The sequence below is a fragment of the Pseudonaja textilis genome, chromosome 6 (genome assembly GCF_049901715.1).
Source record: "Pseudonaja textilis isolate UNSWEBS1 chromosome 6, rPseTex1.2, whole genome shotgun sequence".
NCBI classification, from domain to species: domain Eukaryota; kingdom Metazoa; phylum Chordata; class Lepidosauria; order Squamata; family Elapidae; genus Pseudonaja; species Pseudonaja textilis.
Window position 1 is genome coordinate 44,184,642 of NC_141995.1, and position 20,942 is coordinate 44,205,583.

Here is a 20,942-nt window from a genome sequence, read left to right on the forward strand (position 1 = left end):
CTGATTTTGTAAACTGCTTAGAGAGGGCTGTAAAGCACTATAAAGCAGTATATAAGTCTAAATACTATTGCTATTATTCCTCTTTTTTCTGTTTTTTTCCTCTGCTTCTCTTCCCAATTATCTAGTTTTGCCCCTGTTCTCTCAGAAACCTTTCTTTGAATTTCCCCCCTTTGTTGTTTAGCTCTCCAAATTTCCTTCCCTGTGTTTATTACCTCAATCATTAACATTTTACGTTTTATTTCCCCTTTTCCCTTTCGCTTTGTTTGTTGTTCCGTCTTGCTGGTTTCTCGTCTATTTAGCTCCTCCTCCGTCTGCCCTTCTTGTTTTTCTTCTATAATTTCTTCTGTAGTTTGCATCGCCATTTTTGAATTTTCTTCCATATTCTGTATTTTACTCAGTAAGTCTGTAATGTTTCTGTTCATCATTCTCTTATAGTTTGTAGTTCCAGTACTGTTTCTTTGCATATTTTGCTCATTTTTATTTGCTTATTTTATTTTTCTGTCCAATTGTCCAGTTATCCAGTTGTCCAGCGTCTTCATTTAAACCAACATTTTTTTTCTTTTTCTCCTGTCTGTAAATCCAATATCCACCAGTCTTTATATCCCAAAGTCCATCAATCTATTTATTTTCACATATCCAAATCTCAGGGGAAATCTTCATATATATTCCTTCACTGATTTAAAGTCAATATTCCAATTTTCTGGGGCCTTTTAACAATACAATTCCTTTTATTTTTCTTTAATTTTAACTTTAAAAAGTCTAGTTGTCGGGATCTACAGGATTTTTCTTTTAACAGCAGATGGTGCTCTTATATCAGTTTCCATTTTCCACCTTTTTTTTAACTGTTTCTTTAATCTTTTGTCAAATTTATCAGTATTGTTAATTGTTAGTTGTTATATTCTTTTTCCACCGTCAATTACAGCATTTTAAGTAATGTTTATCCAACACCAAATCCTGTACAATCACCAGTTCCAATTTTATAAAAAAAAGATATAAGAATGTTCCCTTTAAGTTATTTCCCTTCCGTTTCAGTTTTAAGGATTAAGTTCTTTCACAAATACTTCTCTATCTTTTAAAATCGCCACCAGTCCCAATCTTTATGAGTTCTCTTTTCTGTTATTTTTATCGGGGTTACCTTTAGTAGCTCAGAAGTATTTTCACCCAGTTCTCACACTGCTCACTAACTCTTTGCTCCCAGCACAGTCTTAGGTTTTCAGACTGCCTCCTGCCTTCATGACAGCCATTTTGACTGTCACTGCAACTCATCTTTGGAGGAGGTTTTCCTTAACCGGGAGGAGAGATGCGGCTCCCCTCTACCTGTCAGACAGTCCCCCTTTCTTCACCACCCCTCCAGGGTAGTTCCAGTCCCGATTGGGACCTTCCAACAAAAGAGCTCAGAGCGAAGCTGCAGACGATCGTGGACCCCATTCTGAACACGATGGAGCACAGCCAGAAGTCCTCCAAGCATACAAATTTTGGTCATGTGATCATGGGGTTGCTGCAATAGCCATAAATGTGAAAAATGGTTGTAAGTCGACCACTACTGTAGTTTAAGAGATTGATGTTCACTGTCAGCCTTGGAAGCCATATTAGCACCAGAAGCTTCCATGCTGCCACATTCCTATGTCTGGGAAATTGGGAGGAGGGATGTCTTAGAGTGTATGTAGTTAGACATAATAGCATTCTTCTTTTCAGTCAAGGTTATGTCATCCTGCACCTGGTCAAGGAATGGTTAGAGTCTCCAGTTGGGACAGATGGTGATTGGGCCATGTGATGAACTAAAGGGTGCAGGGGATGAGTCTTTGATTTTCATTTACTAAGGGAAAACCCGGAACTCTCAGATTGGAGTTTTCCCAGATGTGCCAGTATGACAACTCTAAAAAAATGGAATTTTGAGAAAATGGCTGTCTCGGGGTTTTTTGGAGTTGGAGTTTGTTTTCTAGAACACGGACATTGGCCTTTAAAACCTTAAAGTAGGCTTTAAGTCTACTTGAGCATCCACCTTTTCAACCTTGAACCTGCCTAGATTCTTAGATTGCAGAAGTGGCCTTTTGGAAGATGTTCTCATTGCCAGAAGGTTAGTTATCATTAACGGGGGGTGGGGTGGGGATTACTTTCTTGTGTGGATCAAGGGATGAATACATTCCCTAAGAAATAGTCTAGTACACACCTGTCAGAATTTATGAAAAAAGCAAAATTGCTGTTTTTTGTCCAAAGTGTTAACTGGTAAACTGATTTTGATCTCTGGATTTTAAATGGATGGAAAAAAGTGTTTGCTGTTAAATTTATTCTTAAACAGCAGTACCTAGATTAAAGTTAAAAGTTATACCTTAGTTCATTAAAGATATTCATTTTTACTTAATAATTTCTTTTAAATTCCAAGATGGGATAATCTGTGGATTTTTTTGCAATTGCAGTACAGTTTTAAAATAACATGGATTAAAAATTCAGCTTTCCGAGTACTGAATGCTACATTTCATGCCTGCTGAAAGGAATTCAGTAAGAAGTATGTTTCAAATGATAACATGGTTGTTTTTCTGTAGAAGCGTCAAAGACAACTTTAGCAGCAGGAAAGAGTGATGATACTAGAGCAGAAACTTCTGTTGAAGAAAAATCATCTGTTGGAGCTGATAATAGTGAAAATATGGCAACAGCGAGGCTTCCTGGATCTGAGTTATCCCAGTTATCTGAACCTACTCTGATGGAGGGTATGTCTTGCCAATTCTCAATTTAAGTATATGTGATGACCCAGGGTGGGATACAAAACAAACACAGTCACAGAAAACAGGTGAAGCCCCTTTTATTCTTTCACTTTGCTTCCAAGCTCTGAATATCCTTGTCGGAAGACTCCCACACAAACAGTTACAAGAAGCAACACAAAAAGCAACATAAACCAGGCAAGATAAGGGCTGGAGGACGTCCACAAATAACACATACTGGGAAGGACGCCAAACTCAGAGAGGAACCATAAACTAGAGATATTTCCACACTTTGTTTCCAGCATTTGCCCATATGCAGATCTGTCCTCTTATTCAGTCGTCACAGCTGCAGCTCATGAAGAGGATCAAGGCCCTCTCCTCCCGAGTAGACCACATCTCTCCCTTATCCTCTCCTTCCTGCGTGCTCTAGGATGGATAGGGGATGGGCCTGGGTCCTCCTCTGATTGCTCAGCCGGCCTCTGCCCTTCTCCAGCCTCCTCCACAACCTCCGGAGCCAGACTTCCATTCCCTGTCGGCTATTCCTCCTCTCTCTCAGAGTCAGAGTCAGTCTCCACAAGGAGCATGACAGTATATTTAAGTGGTATTATTCTAATCAAGCAAGAAAAAATATGTTAAAGAAACTTGACAAGAATTTGTTACTTATATGAAGTAATCTACCTAACTGTTTTATTCCAGCATACTTTTGGTCCTGATTGATTGTACAAGAGTATTTTAATTATATTTATTTTTTATATATTCTTTACTTCTGTTCTTATAGTTCTTATTGTAAACTGTCCAAGGTGTCAGTGCATTGGATTAGTTGACAAACGCTGTTACAGGTAGTCCTTAACTTATGACTATAACAGCAATCCCTGTAATGGTCATAAAGTGGTTCACCCAATGACCAACCCAATTTCACTATCTTCTTTGTGGCACTTGCTAAGAGAATGTGGCAGTCTTTTGCTGTGAGGCATTTTTGCCCAAAGTAGGAACTATGTGGCAAAAACAGGAAATCATCATCATGTGATTCCATGATACTGCAAACAGCTGTAAATGTACTAAGCACCCAAAATATGATCATTTGACACACGGAGTTTGGGGGGAGCTGCTGGGACTTTGGAACTGGATCATAAGTAGCCTTGAGAGGTTTGTTGTGAAATTGAATGGTTGCTAAGCAACTAGTCATAAGTTCAGGTCTATATCTAGTTGAATAATTCAATCAGCCATAATTGAAACATGTAAACACAGAGAAGTATTTAATAACATTTCATGTAGCGTTTTTAAATATGACTTGACTGGTTATAGCTTGCTATTGCTATTTTTGAGTCCTGTTAAAGATTTTTAAATGATATTCGTGCTTAATATTTCAAAAGAGTGTATGCCCTTCTGCTGAATTTACTGTGTGTAAACATTTTCAGAAGAGCTAAAAAATTTTCCCCACAGAATCAGATGATTTGGAAACAGAATTGCTAGAAGAAACCCAAACAAACAAATGTCAAACAAATATGTTTCCTGTTGCTGAAGTGTGGGTTAATGAAGGAGAAGAAAAGAAAACAATGTAAGTCCCATATTTTATACGCCTCCATTTGAAAATCAATTTTTGACAAACTAATAATAAATTATTTGCTTTTTTTTTCCTGTGATCCTCCCACAGGTCAGAAGTTCATGCTGATAATTGTCACTACGAGGACAACAAAGATCTTGCTGTAGAAGATGGAATTCATAAAAAAATACCAATCCATGATGAACAATCAGTAGGTCAGCAACTGCAGTTGTTTAAAGCGAAACTCCCCCCAAATTTTTGGATTGATTGGTACATTTGGAAATTTCAGAACATTTGTGGGTATAGACACAAAATAGATGCTATTAGAGAATTTTCCCCAAATAGCTGGCATGTAGGGACAGGTAGTTACAAAAGCACTGAGAATATATTGATGATCCCTATTTATCTTGGTGAACATTGGGCAGCAGTCATCTAACATTTCTATCTTTAGGAACATTTATGGATTTATTTAATGCCCTTCCTAGAAATGAAGACATGTGAAGATTCCCTCGTCTTAGCTAATTTAACAAATTATTTATTAATTCTAATGCTATATCTATTGTTTACTGTTTTATACTATTTTATATTGTAAGCTGCCAGAGTCCGCACAAATACATTTAATAAATAATAATGTATTTTGCAGTCTCTGAGATTCCCGCTGACTGATAGATTGATATGTATGCACATACATAACACACATGCATGCACACAAGACACATTTAAAGTACCAATAAAGCAGAATATTTGTAGTCAGGGTTGAAATGAAGGTGCATAGCACTGATTTTGAAACATGTGCAAAAAAAAAAAAATCAAGCTCAGAGAACACCAAAGACCCCACACATTTAAAGTGTTCCTTCTGGAAGAGAATATAGTCGACCATAAGACATCCTTACATAAACTAATTAACATCCTTAGGTCTTTAAATGTAAAATGGGACTGGATTGGGTGTGTCTGGGTATTTATTTATTTATTTAAGTACATGTATACGGCAGTCCATTTACAACAAATCTAGGCAGTTAACAATATGAGGAACATAATAAAACTATAATAATACAATGGCAGATGAGAAAACATTTGCATCCTTAACAAATCTGACCCACATGCCTAGATAACAATCCTGTTTAAAGGCTTTTCAGAACGCTAGTTGGGGCCAGTCTCACCCTCATTATTTTTTTCTTTGTTGTTTCAATGTAAATAGGAAACCTGTGTAACAAAATCCACCTACCTGAAGATAAACCTCTTGTAATCCCAATATTCTTAGGGATCAGAACTGTCAGCAGAATTTTGTCTTTAAATCTGTTTCTTTCTGATAAGTACAAGGATTTAGAAAGAAAAAAATTCAGATGACACAGAAAAGAGATCATGTGATGAGTGAAAGAATTCTTGTCCTTTTGCCATTTATCCTGCTGAAAAATATCCACTTTTCTCTCACACAGGGTTTCATAGTCTATAGCAGTATGGAGGACAGTTAATTTTTACTATTTAATTCAATGAATTATGAATGAAGCACAAATTTAAAGAAATAATTATAGAAAAGCTAACTATTGTGGTTACAATGAAAACATTGTATTAAGACTTTGATATCTTTACTATTAAAAGAGGATTTATAAGTCTGTCTTAAGCACTGGAAGTGCTATTAGAAATTATAATGAAAAATGCAATAAATGTTATGTAAACTAAGTCTGGAATCTTTTACACAGGATAGTTGATAGTAGTAATCCTGAGAACAAGGAGAGGAAGAATCCAGTTGAACAGTCTTTTAGAATCAAGTTTACCTGCTTTTGTTCTTTTTGTACAATTGTCAGATCTACGTAATAAGCCCAAAACTTGGGACTGATCATTATTTGTCTTGAGCTGAGCAGCAATTCTTTTTTCAACAGTATTGCAGTAGAAACAGTCATGAATTAAAAAGAACCAAATTTGATTGACAGAACTTCTTAACATTCATTAGGTAGATAAAATTTAATGACTTGAACATAAAATTGATTAAAGTTAACTGGTAGCAGGGAATGCTGATGGATTGTTTTAATAACAATGTACAGTATTCATATTTTAATTCTAAAACGCTCGCTAAGTAGAAAATTCCTTCAGATGTCTGAATCATGTCATTCTTTTACTTAATTGGAGCCCTTCAATTACTATTGCATATGTATTTGTAAAATAATTTGGTCTTTATCATACCAGAGACCAACAGCCCTCCACTGCCTGAACCCTTTTTTCAGAAGGTCCAGGAACACCAAGCAAGACTAGTGGCTTTTCCAGTTCTTTCAGCACAGTCTTCCTTTGAAGATTCTCTTCCAACAAGGTCACGCTCTGTATCACCAGAGAAAACAAAAGGCAAAAATTCAGTGTTGATAGGGCTTTCTACGGGTCTATTTGATGCAAACAACCCAAAGGCAAGTGTTAAAAATCTTTAATATCTTTCACAATCTAAATCCTATAATTGAAAGCAAACACATTTTATGAACTAATTAATCCACATAAGTTAATATAAAATGTTGGGTTTTGGTTATTCTGTAAGCTTATGACTTTTCAGCTTCTCAGTTTACATGAACATGTATGGATTTATTTGCTAGTAGATATAGCATTTCTTTTAAATGATTATAAAATTATGATATCTGATCTGTATAGCAGGGCTTCCCAACTCCTGGGACACAGATCAGTACTGGTCTATGGCCTATTAGGAACCGGGCTACATAGCTAGAGGTGAGCTAGCTAGAGGTGAGCTAGAGGGACAAAATAAAAATCATTCCAGCCCTCTGCTTCGTCCCCTGGTCTTTGGAAAAAATGGTCTTTCATGAAACCAGCCCCTGGTACCAAAAGGTTGGGAACCGCTGCTGTACAGCACAAGAATTACATACAAAAGTTTTTATATTAAAAAAGGAGACATTTTGTAATGTTGGAAACAGATGGCATTCTGGGATATTATGTTTGAAATCAAAATTTAGTTTAAGAATTTAAAAGTTGTGAAAAAGTATATTATAATAAACTTTTATTACATAATGAGAAAAAATCAGTTTTGTCATGAAAACTAACATAGTTTAACCTATTATAACAACCTATAATTTCTTCCCATTGCCAAACAGTATAGTTGCTTCATTCTTAAGAGATAAAAAGTAATAAATAAAGATAAATTTGTTACAATATTTTATATTCAAATCTTGATTAAGATTCTATGTTATCTTGATGTAAGCTTTGCTTTTTTATTTAATCTATTCATGTAATGCACTATTTCATTTCAGTTGCTGAGGACATGTTCTCTTCCAGATCTTTCAAAATTATATAGAATATTAGTTGATGTTCCCAGTGTTGCAGATGTCCAAAATCAAGAGAATCTTGAAATTGATGATGTGGAAGATGTACCAATTAAAGAACATTCAGATTCTGAAGAAATGTGAGCTGTCCTACTTCACTAAAAATATTTAGAGGATGTGTTTGCAATGATTTTTATGAGAATTAAAATAAATGATAGTATTAATAAAAGGTACATTTTTAAAAAGGGGTTGTTTGCTATCTCAGTCTGGTACTCTTCAAAGGACTTGGACTGCAGCTTGCAGAGGTCCAACTAGCATGCTCAAGTGTTTGGTCCCCAGTATGTTTGAGTGTTTGGTCCCCAGTACGCTTGAGGTGCACAGCTTGAAGAAGTCTAGGTTATGCTGTGGATGTTGGTGTCTTTAATCAGGAAGGGAAAACAGTTTGGATTAGAACATATTTTGAACAGTAATAAAAATGCAAAAGTAAAAAATCTAACTATTTTTTATTTCTTTACAATACATTAAGTTTTAATGTACTTCATGGAAATCATTCATTACTTTAATTGTAGAATATTTTAAAGTATTTTATTGGAGAAATTGGAATGTAGTAATCACAGAAGGGTGATCACCAATAGAATGGCTGGGAAAGAAAACTGAATATCTTGCTGCAAAAAACATTTTGGAAGTGAGCACAAAAGGTTTTGAGAAACAGGCAGAATGTCTATAGACTTAGACATTAAAACAAGTTTTCATTTATGCACTTTGTTACCTTCATTAGCAATGATAGCAGGGCTTGCTGAACTTATAGGTTAGTAGGCTGGAGAACTTTCCTGCCTCCCACCCTCACCCCAGCCTTTATATCCTGGATCTTTGATATTTATTTTATTTGTCAAGCAAGTATTAGATAACAGGTATAAGTATAAACATGGTTATGAATACATGAAATGGATACAAATAAAAAGAAACATTAGGACAGGGACGGTAGGCACGTTTGTGCGCTTATGCACGCCCTCTACAGACCTCTTAGGGAAGGGGTGAGGTCGATGGTAGACAATCTAAGGTTAAAGTTTTGGGGCTTTGGGGAAGAAACCACAGAATCCAGTAGAGTATTCCAGACATTGACCACCACTGTGTTGCTGAAGTCATATTTCCTGCAATCGAGTTTGGTGCAGTTTACCTTGAGTTTGTATCTATTGTGTGCTCTTTTGTTGTGGTTGAAGCTGAAATATTAATTGACAGGTAGGACATTGCAATAGATAATTTTATGTACTACACTTAGATCAGACTGAAGGGGCGTAGTTCTAGGTTGTCTAGGTCTAGAATTTCAGGTCTGGTGGCATAAGGTATTCTACAACGAGTAGAGGAGTGGAGAACTCTTCTCGTGAAATATTTCTGGACTTTTTCGACTGCATTAATATCTGATATGTAGTGGGAGCTGTATTCGAGTATTGGTCTAGCAAATGTTTTGTATGCCCTAATTAGTAGTGTGATATTACCAGAGAAAAAGCTACGTGGGATTAGGTTAACAACTCTTAATGCCCTTTTGGCTATGTAGTTACAGTGGGCTGTAGCACTTAGATCATTAGAGATGGGTATTTCAAGGTCCTTGATGGAGTTTGGATCATCAACAAGGTCTTGACTATTCAGCTTGTATTTTATTTTCAGATTTATTTTACCAATATGTAAGACAGAGCATTTGTTTGTTGAGATTTGAAGTTGCCACTTGTTTGATCATTCTGACACATAGTCGAGGTTGTTTGAAGGGTAGCAGTATTGTCAATGGTGTTGAATAGCTTTACATCATCAGCAAAAAGAACGCAGTTGCTCTTAATATGATCACAGAGGTCATTTATGTAGCGTATAAAGAGAGTTGGTCCTAGAACTCTGCCTTGGGGGACACCACTGTTGACAGGTACAGGATTTGATAGGGCACTCCCTATTTTGACTGTTGGTCGCCTGTTTGACAGGAATGCAGCTATCCAGTTATGCAGGTGTTCGGAGATACCATAAGATTTTAGTTTTAGAAGTAGCACTGAATCAAAGGCTTTACAGAAGTCTATGTATATAATGTCTATTGCTTTGCCCTGATCAAGTTGTGTAGTTCATATGTTTTTGCAGTGTGGGAGTTGCAGATTACAGGATAGTTTTTTTCTGAAATGAAATTGTTTATTAGAGAGTAGGTTGTTTGTCTCTAAGTGGAGGATAATGGATTGGTTAATAATTGATTTCATGACTTTACAGGTTACGCAGCATAAAGAGATTGGTCTGTAATTTTCAACTAGGCTGGGGTCTCCCTTTTTGAAGATGGGGATGACCATGGCTAGTGACCAAAAATTTGGCAAGGAGCTGGTCCTGAAAGATTTTTCAAAGATTATGCTTAGAGGTTCTGCTATGGCAGTGGATAGCTTTTTAAAGAAGTAGGCACCTAGTCCACCTAGTCCAATAAATAGAGATGATTTTAGATTGCATAGTGCTTTTTCAACATTATCTTCTGTAAAATTGATATGTATTAGATCATTGTAGTCTGTGGTTCAATTGGGAAATATTGGGCATGATCCATTGCTGTTTACAAAGTTTGAGCCAAAGAATGGTTTACAAAGGTTGGATTTAATGGTTTCATTGTTACAGTCTTTACCGTTAGGTCCTTTTAAGGGTGGGATGGACCTCGAGTCTTTAAGTTTGTTGTTTACAAAACTGTAGAAAGCATGGGTGGAATTTGTGTGCAGAAGGTTTTCCTCTTGTTTAATGTGATAATTTATGCATTCAGTCTTTATCTGGTGGCATAAATTTTTGCATTGGATTGATGATGTAGAGTTGGATGCTGAGTTGTGGGTACATGACTTACTTTTGATACAATTGGCACAGTAGTCAATGTATAGGTCCTTCTCCATATCTATTGGCTTGGTTATACTTGCCAAGGATCTCCTCTCATGGCACCTATCTCCTAACAATGATGTGAGAGATAGGACTTTCAGAACTTGTGCTGTCTTTTTGGTAAATATCAGGTAAACTTGTATATTAAAATGTCAACATACTTTTTGTAACAGATAAATGAAGACCTATTCCAATCAAAGCAGCAACTTTAAAAGAGAATTAACATAAGAACTCGCACTATTTTAGGGAATACGTCAGATAGTAATGGTCTGTTACATGTTTTCATTTTAAATACTATAGAGAAATTGGAATGAAATTTCAGTTTATTCCAAACCACCAAAAAAAAAATCTTAAGAGAAATTATTTCCTCTGGCGCAGTCTGGAATATGCATAAAAGTACAGAAAATTATTGAGCTGGCAAAGATAAAAGATATAAAATGAGGATTCAAAACAACACACAAAAGCAAAGCAATCATCTGAACTTAATCCAACAGCTAGTTAAAACATACTGACTTATTTCTATAGAAATAATAGTTTTTCTTGAATTCTGTTGCTTCCTTTTAACTGGGCTTTACTTTTTTTCCTGGAAATTCCAATTTAATCTGAAGCTTTCAGAAACTCTGTTAATTTTTTTTCTCAGCTTCAGTCCAACAACAATTTCTTAATTTCTTCATCAACTTCTGCTCAGTGTTTAAAATTTAGATTTTTCCTTTTCAAATACAGAGCAATATACCTTTTGTGTATGTCAGAAGCCACCATTCAGGAGATATGTATATTTAAACTAAGATACTCATTAGCATGTAAGCTAATGTCAGGTATTAGTGGTGAAAGTGAAGATTTGCAACCCATATTCTCACCAAAGTAGTACATCCAGTTGCACAGTTATTTGTGAATTTCTTGATTTATAAAGCAGTTCTTAAATATTCAAAACTTAAGTCTTGTAACAGCTAGTATCTCTTCTCCTTTGTTTCAGTGGCTGCATACCAATTTCATTTTGTAAAAGCTAATTGTTTTATTCATGGAGAAAAATAATCATCACTCTTAATTAGAATCTTACTTTTTTACATTCTTCTTGCAAAATGGTTTGAGGAATTCTATTTTAGAATTTGAGATTTTCCATTTATTTGTTGTAACCAAACACTCTGTTCTGAAATAGTGACTTGTTTCTCAGATATGTCATACTTAGGAAAATTTCTCTTCCCGGTAAGGCCTCAGCAAGCCTCTTTGCTAAGAGCTATCAAAATGACAATGAGATGAAGAATAAAGTTTTAAATTATGACTCCTTTTAAACTGAGAAAATGACATGAATTAAGATTGTATTGGCTTCTCTTTGTCATTCAAATTTCCTTGCACTTCCTATTATTGATTTCAGTGTTAAAATGGTTTTACTTCTTAAGTAAAGAACCTCAACTGGTTTGAATTCATAAGGCGGGAGTTAAATTGAATAAATGGAACAGAAATTATCTGTAAAATGTTCAGTATTCAAATCAGTATAAAACAAGGTCCAATTCATGTGATATATTTCAATCTATAGTATATTCTATAACGCTGTTCACTTAAACAAAATCCAAAATTAAATTTATGAATGATTTGATAACTTAACATTTCTCATATCTGTTTGCTACGTCTAATGCAAAATAATACTTTTCTGATAATTATCCACATCAGATTAGGGTGCCATTTGCAATTATATAAAAAATCCACAGAGAAGTGATTTTAGTGCAGCAAGTACATGACAGAATAACCACATGGCACAGTCTTCGTTGTCTATGATCAGTATTGGCTATTATTGTGGATAAAAGCATGTTTTGCACTTTTAGCTTCAGCATTTCTGAAGAATTCACTCTCTTGATTAAAGTAATAGCCAAAAAATTTGTGTTGCAGTATTTTTGGGGAGACAGATACAGATTTGCAAGAGCTTCAAGCATCAATGGAGCAGTTACTTCGAGAGCAACCCAGTGATGAATTTAGTGAAGAGGAAGAAGCAACATTAAAAGCCGAATGCCTACAAAATGATACAGAAGCGGAAGATGATGGCAACAATTTCAGTAGTGAAAGTGCTTTTAATGAAGAATGGCATTCAGGTATGCTTTGGTTCTGTAATTGTTTTATAGAAAGGTAAGTATGAAAGTTTATGAGTCAGTAATCAGCTTGTATGATGTTTAAACGAAGTTAACCTCAAGGACAAATCATTAGGACAATGTTCCGTATATATCCATTTATCAAATTTACTCAGCAAGCATTTTATTTAGCATTAATTGAATTAATAGGCAGCTTGAGATTGAACTATTGTTGTCCATGTAAATAACTGCAAAATGGCCATTAAAAAGAGAATAGTGTGGTACTCAATTATTGATTGCCCATTACTACAGGTATGAACAGGAATTTTCTTAATATAGGTCATACTGAAGCTCTGTCCAATCTACCACTGCATATTTAGGACTAATGTGTCAGCATCCTTCAAAACTGTATTTCTAATTTTACAGAGCAACAGTTTACAGGTAGAGAATGTCTTGCTACATTTGACTTTGAGATTTGTGCTAAGTATGGAAATCGTTGAAGGTGTGTACAGTCCTAAGTTATTTAATTGGATACACAAAATAATTAAGATATATGGCAACTTTTTGAAACTTTTTCACTTAAGATAATGGGAAATAATTATTTATTTTCCATTGGTTAGAACCAATCTCAAATATTATGTCCGGTTCTGAACAATTCAGAAAAATTGCTAAAAACTCAAAGAACATGATTAAAAGTTAAAACTTACAAAAGGAGATAGAAATAACTGAGGATATTTAGAAACAACAGTGGAAATTCATCCTTCAGATACCTGAAAAGATGTAAGTAATTCAAGGCTTGTTCTTTCGCATTCCAAGTACAGGACATAGAATAATAGATTTAAGTTACAAGAAGTTAGATTTTGATTAACTGTTAGAAAAAAATTAATTAACAGAGCATTTAAATTATCCAAAGCTAATAGGTAGCTCTTAATTGGATCAGTTTCAGCAGAAAGTAGACAGTGCCCTTCAGGGTCCTTTTCTGATCTATGATTTTAATATTGTAACATTTATTACTTTCATTAATACTATTTTATAGTGAGCAAACTTTTAATAAATATTATTTTGCCATTGCCATAGGAATAATCTGTTGCTATGTCACCAGAATTCCATTGTTGTGAGAAGTACTTGATATAATAAGCTGAAAAAGATCTGATGAAATTCAAGGCAGCACAGTTTGAATATTGTTTTCAATGCATAGTTACCACCTTGCAAACTAAAAAAATATCACATTTCAGTCTATATAGTTATTAATGATTGGTTGCAATCAACGTTCATTACGTAGATACAAGATCTTGATGTGAGTTAACTAATGCTTAATAGATGTAAACGTGAATTGATTTTTTTTGTTTTTTAATGTTAAATGCTGCTTGAGTTTGTGTGCTTCATTTTTTTTTTATATTGGGGGTTTACGTTTACGTTCTTGAATGTCAGATTCCTCCCCGCTACCAGGAATGTTCTGTGCTTGCAGATGCCTAGACAAGATCCCTGTGGTTAATTTTTTTTTACCTGGTGGTACATTGTTTTCTAAACTTGATATTTTTGAAATAATAATTGTAAATGCAGTAGAAATGAATATACATTGTAATTAGTTCTTAAAGTAGTTGAATTTAAACCAATTTATACTAATTTAAATAATAAATCTTCAGATCACATTGTTCCAAGACTGACTAGTGACTACTACAGGAGCCATGATGGCGCAGTGGTTAGAATGCAGTATCACAGGCTGACTCTGCTCACTGCCAGGAGTTCAATCCTGACTGTCTCAAGGTTGACTCAGCTTTCCATCCTTCTGAAGTCGGTATAATGAGGACCCAGATTGTTAGGGACAATATGCTGACTCTGGAAACTGCGTAGAGAGTGCTATAAAGTGGTATATAAGTCTAAGTGCTATTACTATTGCTACTTTGACACTTAGATATGCAGCCATATTATTTTACTGTAATATTTGCATATAGTCATATGAAGCTATAGAATATTCATAATAAGTCTTGAGCATGCATATGACAACTTCAAAATTTAGACATGAACTGGAAAAAGGATAAAATAAGTAATGCTACAATAAAAATTGGAATGCTAAAATGTTTTCTCATATTTCTTCATAGACAATAGTGATGGTGATAATGCCAGCGAATGTGAGGAATATAATAGTGTGTTCAGTCATCTAGAAGAGCTGAGGTGTAACCTGGAAAAAGAAATAGGCTTTGAAAAATTCATCAAAATTTATGAAGAAATAAAGGTTTGTAGAATGTTTAATATGAAGAAAATGGAGCAAAATTATCATCTATTAATAATGATCTCCTTTATAATATGAGAACTTTTAAAATGAAATTAAGTTAATATAGTTACTTTTCAAATGAGTTTTAACATACAGTTTCTTAGAGATGCTCTAAGTCAGGGGTGTTAAGCTCATTGCCCAAGGGCTGGATAGTAACATGCTGGCCACATCCATCCCCAGTTTAGTGGAGGGGAAAAAAGTCACGAAATGTCACGTGACGACGGCACATGACACTGCAAGTTTGACACCCCTTCTCTAAATAATTCATGTGTTCAGGAGCTAGAGGCCCATTTATCTGATTCTTGATAACATATGGCTGGTGGAGTATCCTGTATGTTTTCTGCTAATCATTTTCTGAACAATAAGATTTAGAGACATTCCTCCATAATTGCCAACTTCTACTACCCTTCCCAGATTTCCACTGAAAAGGTAGCTTAATAATGATAGCTTTACTTAGATTTACGTTAAGAGGTACACTTTTATGCCTTATGTTCTAGGCTATACATGAAGATGAAGATGAACGCATTGATATTTGTTCAACAATAGTTGAAAATATTTTAGGAAATGAACATAAACATCAGTATGCTAAAATTCTCCATTTAGTAATGGCAGATGGAGCATACCAGGAAGGTAAATATCTGACAAGCACATGTTTTCTGTTTTCTGCTGACTGCCAATCCATGGATTGCTAGTTGTTGTGTACAGTGCTGTATTTTGTTGCTCAACAGTTGTTTCTATATATTCTAGAAAGTTATATACAGTATTTTTAACTGGTAAATGTTAAATATAGAACTACTTCTTTAACCTTTTGCCAAAATTCTGCTAATTGATAAGATTCTATCCAGTAGTAATATCTTCAGCTTGGGTTTGCCCATTTGGATAGAACATAGTCCAATTTGTCATACAGCAATTTGTAATTGTACATTTTTCTATTTAATGTTTTAATAGAAATTTTATTAGATATGTTCATACTACAGAAAGTAAATATGCTAAAATATATACAGGGTTTTGTGTAATTATGTTATTGCCTTGGTGTGATGTTAATATTGATCTTGATCTTTTGCCTATTATTAAAAGAGGCAAAAACAGGATTTTGCCAGTTCCTGACATTCTTTCATAACTAATATGAAACAATTTTACAGATGTCTAATATTAATACAAATTGAGTGGTATTGTTACTAATACTTCTATCTAATCTAATTTAAAGTCTATCTAGGTTTATCATTAAATTGATGTATGTCATATGCTAAATAAATTTGATGCAGATATAATATTGCATCATGGTTAGCTTCTAAAACAGAGATGGAAGGTTGCAGAAGTAAAGGGGGAAAGGCACATGATTCTCCTACAAGTTAAATACTAGTCTTCTGATTGATATCTAAATGTTAGATTTGTACCACGCTATTTATTAAAACTAGCTTTTTGTTCACATAGGAGAAGTATACGTCTCTAAAACATTAATATATAAAGCAACATGAATCATGGTAAAATTAAAAATTAAATTGAGAAGACTTTAACTGAAGTATAAAAATAGAATTTGTTATTTACTTAATACTTCTCATTATTTCTTAGAGAGCAGTATTTGTTGTCTTTTACTAGATTAGCAGTTTTGAAAAATCTGCTTGCTAAAAACTGTTTTTCCCATAATTAAATATTTTAAAATCTTTCTTTGCAGACAATGATGAATAACATGCTTTGGTGACATTCTAAGCAAAAGCAGGTGCATGGATTTTATTCTGTAATAACAAACGGTACAACAAAAATAACACTTTATTGGAACAGACACAAAATGTTGTTGGTTGCATGAAGAAAATAGAAAAAAACATGACTCTTTTCACCATTTTATAAATATCTGTTGATATATTGCTTCAATCCTTCAGTAACACATTGAAGACTGTTCTATTTAAAATGAATTACAAGGAATAGAAGGACTGACAGAAATAATTTAAGTTTGAAAGTATCATGTATGAACAAGCACATGATCTAAGCAGTAAAAAGGAGCGAACAGAATAATATATTTTTTTGCTCCTAACAATCTTCTTAAAAACCTTGACTGCTATTGATGAAATTCTTAAAGATGACTTTGTTTCTGCTTAGGATGACCATTTTTCAGTAATACTACTTGATTTTCAGTGCATACGATTTGGAAGTAATTTCCCTGAAATTAGTGGAACATTTTACATGCATTTAATATTAACTTTATTTTTTAATTTTGCTGTAGAATATGAATGTAAAATTATTTACAATTCTCAGTATTTATGTCATTTTTCTCTTTGAAATCTCTCAACTCAGTTTCAATACAGTTTTTTTAGCTTGCAGCATTGATTTTCCACTGTAAATCAAAGAAGCTTTCAGAAAGTACTCTGGTGACAGCAAAGTCAGCTGCTTTTTTCAATCGCCTGTAACAAGGCTATCCTAGCAAAAACAAATGCAGTATTACTGTTGTTTTGAAAGTTAGATTCATATTCTACAGTTGGGTTGTTTAAAAGGAAGAAGCTGGATTTTTTTCCCCTCTGCTCTTTTCTCACTGAAAAGTAATTATTTAATGGGGAAAGAGAATTTTTGCGAGATGATGAATCAAAGCATTTATAATATGTAACAGTATTGACCAGCTGAATCAGCTGTATAACTACGGTTTATGTTGAAAATATAATTCTGTATTTCCTGGCTAACAATGGAAAGTGGATTGTATATAAAGTACAATTAAAATTTTAAACTAATTATAACTATATGAAATAAATATTGGAGATGTTTGTATGGTAGTTTGGATTTTCTTGATTTATGCAGCTAATGAATTTCCGTGTTTATATTCCAGGAAAAAGAAACAAAATTAAACATATTTTGTATTTATTTTAAACTAAAATTTAGTTTGCACTACAGGCAATTATAGAAAAATGTATACATCTATTTTATGAAAATAAATGTAGGTTCCAGACGGCAAAAGGCAAGAAGCTTTCTTACTGACTATATAATCATTAGTTGAAGTAGAAATTGCTTTCCATGGAATGTTCCCTCCATAGATATGAACAAAATCTACAAGAATAGACAATTTGCTGGATTTAAACCAACCTTCTAAACTAAAAGATAGAAAAGAAAATTTAAAAGGCATTGTATATAGTTTTCTCTTCATCTCTGGAATATTCCCTCCCTGGAAATTCTGCATGTAGTAATTTGGTCTTAGTCAGCCTGGAGTAAATCCTGCTTGTACATAGTTTTGCCTTGTCCAAATTGTGTTAATATATCACAGCCATCTCAGAACTACTGCCAGCCGTTCTCTGTAAAATTCATACTATATCATCTCCCTTTGTGGAACAGAAATATCCAGGTTCCTTGGACATATACAGATAAAGAGATCCCACTTAGCCATGATTAGTATTGTGTTATGGTAGAACTTACAGAGCAGTAGCAATTGCTGGTGGTGGAAACATATGTTGTTTGTTGTTAGTTGCGAAGTCATGTCCAACCCATCATGACCCCATGAACAATGTTCCTCCAGGCCTTCCTGTCCTCTACCATCCCCTGGAGTCCCTTTAAGCTCACCCTGACTGCTTCAGTGACTCCATCCAGCCACCTCGTTCTTTGGCATCCTCTTCTTTTGCCCTCAGTCATTCCCAGCATTAAGCTCTTCTCCAGTGAGTCCCTCCTTCTCATTAGATGGCCAAAGTATTTGAATTTCATCTTCAGGATCTGGCCTTCTAAGGAGCAGTCATGGTTGATTTCCTCTAGGACTGACTAGTTTGATCACCTTGCAGTCCAAGGGACTCACAGGAAACATAGAAGGAATTAAAAAAGAATAAATGAAAATCCTAAAATCCTTATAGTCTGAAACATACATTCTTGTTGGGCATTTTGAAAACAATAAAAAATCGGTTGATGGTTGTCCTGCAAGTATCTTAATTCCAAAAATTTCATATTAGAACTATATTTTACCTGAGACATTTTACCTTAACACCCCACTGGGCTGGTTAAGGAAATTCCTTTCTTCAAACTGCAAGGCATGCGAAGGAAGCAAGGCAGCTAATCAGTGTGAAATATTTCTTCCTTTAGAAAGAGATAGATGAATTACTTATTTTCAGTTTTAAACAGGATTAACAAGCCCAAGTAGTTTGGGAATGAATAGCTGTAGTACCAATCCAATCCAAGAGTATTAAAAAATAAGAAGTAAAGCACAGAGATAATGATTCTATTTGGTTGACACAGAGAACCTTTTACTGAAAGAAACTGGTTGAAGTAAACTCATGTGCAATCTAGTGTTCCCATGCAAAATACAAAACTATTCTTTTCATTTCCCACTCCCACCAGTCCCCTGGCTAGCCAATGCAATGCTGGTAAGACGTTTTGGGAAACCGAAGTGTCAAACTGGTAACATTCCATTCTCAGGGTAAACAGCCTTGAAGATCTCAGTACAAGCTGGTTTAGCAGTCTTCTTTCATTGTCACTCCCCCCTCCCTATTTCCCATATTTGAATTAACAAAAATAGCACCCAGTAACCCCTAGCCTCCGGCAATGGTGGACCTGACATGATACTCCCCTAAATACAGACATTAGTCCTGTAGAAACAAAAAACAATAAAAGGGAGAGAGAAAAACTCAAGACAGTTAAATAGTTAGCTTGCTTAGGTTTATTGGGATACTGATTGTGGAAATGTTTTAGGAGTCTGATGGCTTTAACATAGCACCAGTCAACCCATTTGGTTTTGGAAGGAGGAAAGTCTTTCCATGCAATTAAATACTATATCTTCCTTCAATGCCTACAGGAATCTAGAATATCTTTAATTTCAACCTCGATCATGAGGGATTCAGGCAGTTGAGGCACTGTGGGGCACAGCAGTGATATAATTTCAAGTTTGAGGAGCCTGCAATGAAATACCAGATGGACTTGCCTAAGGGATTTTGGCAAGTTCAACTGTTACTAGATTTATGATTTGTTTGATGGGAAACTGGCCTATATACTTGAGTCCTAGTTTTTTGGCTGGCTGCCTAGACTGCAAACAACTTACTGAAAAGTAGACCCAGTCACCTATTACAAAGTCTTTTGGTTTCGTGTTCCAAAAGTCTTCTGATTTACTCAGGTGTAACTTTGCAAACCTAAGCCATGCTGCCATCTTCTTTTTAGAGGTATTTTTTCCTGTCAATCCTTCCACACAAACCATACCTTTTCAGCCTTTTTCCAATTATACTGTCATAAACTTTCACATTTAACATGCTAACTGAAGCTTGTACTGTCTAAGATGTAACTCTTGGATATTTTTTTTTTCAATTTCTCTTGAGCATTGCCCTTGGGGTGAATTTACTGGGACGTTCATTCATGGAAGATTAGCAACTGTCTTGAATGTTTTTCACTTGTAAATAATCTTCCTCACTGTGGAATGATGGACTTTAAATTGTTTGGAAATGTCCTTATAAACCTTTCCAGATTGATGGGTGGCAACAATTGCTTCTATAAGATCTTTGATTTCTTTATTGTTTAGCACAAACCTCATTGCTGGAGACCAGCAATCTCCTTAAACTTTGGCTTTTATAGAGGTAGTCACACTCACTGATGATCAATTGGCCAAAGGCACTTGATTAGTAGCAGAGGGCTGCTACTTAGCTTCTTCATACCTATGGAAGCATTAAGGATGTACGTAGGTTTTCACACATGGCTTCTCCATTTTGCTTTTCTTTTTGTAAAATAACTGATGATGTGGTGTTATATATCATGCATTATTCATCTGATGTTACTGTATATTTAAGAACTACTAAGGACCAGATGATTTTTACGATGTCCCAATACACAAAACCATAGTGTATTTTCCTTTACACGACTATAAACTAGATTTTCAGACTGTAGTCTATCCTGTGTCTATTGTGCCTTACCAACCAAATATCCTTGTCCTCACAAGCCAGTTCCCTTATTTTCAGATTTTTGATTGTCAGTGCCTGTTCAAAGTTATCTGCATTTGTTTTCCTCCATCATGATCGAAGATGGGAGCATGTGGCATATAAGTTGTAATACGTTTATATACAAAACAAAGTGATATCACAACTGCCAATTCTTTAGCTAATGCTGACATTCATACACCCTGAGTTCTTCCCAAGAATCTAAGATATCCTAATATATCACCATAGCATATTTGTGGATCCAAGCAATGTGGCCTTTTGAAATTGGCAAATGGAAATTTTGTCAATGCTCAGGTTTTCTAAGTGCCATCCAAGATTTTTTGGTATTGTAAGTAGGGCAATAGCTGCTGGGAGC

The 20,942-nt window shown here is 34.8% G+C and overlaps 1 protein-coding gene across 11 annotated transcripts in view; it reads left to right on the forward strand.

Annotated features, from left to right (window-relative positions):
- Positions 1–17,463, forward strand: part of NEK1 (NIMA related kinase 1) — a 67,255-nt gene extending 49,792 nt beyond the window's left edge. For 10 of the 11 annotated variants that reach the window (XM_026699708.2, XM_026699712.2, XM_026699711.2 and 7 more), the window contains 9 exons: positions 2,544–2,708; positions 4,143–4,257; positions 4,354–4,457; positions 6,427–6,638; positions 7,485–7,636; positions 12,255–12,454; positions 14,533–14,666; positions 15,203–15,335; positions 16,381–17,463. In XM_026699708.2, the coding sequence (XP_026555493.2) occupies positions 2,544–2,708; positions 4,143–4,257; positions 4,354–4,457; positions 6,427–6,638; positions 7,485–7,636; positions 12,255–12,454; positions 14,533–14,666; positions 15,203–15,335; positions 16,381–16,394 (1,229 nt within the window). In that variant the 3' untranslated portion in view covers positions 16,395–17,463. Of the gene's footprint in view, positions 1–2,543; positions 2,709–4,142; positions 4,262–4,353; positions 4,458–6,426; positions 6,639–7,484; positions 7,637–12,254; positions 12,455–14,532; positions 14,667–15,202; positions 15,336–16,380 lie in introns of those variants that run through there. The other variant, XM_087936438.1, reaches the window with a different exon arrangement.
- The last annotated feature ends 3,479 nt before the right edge of the window (positions 17,464–20,942 follow it).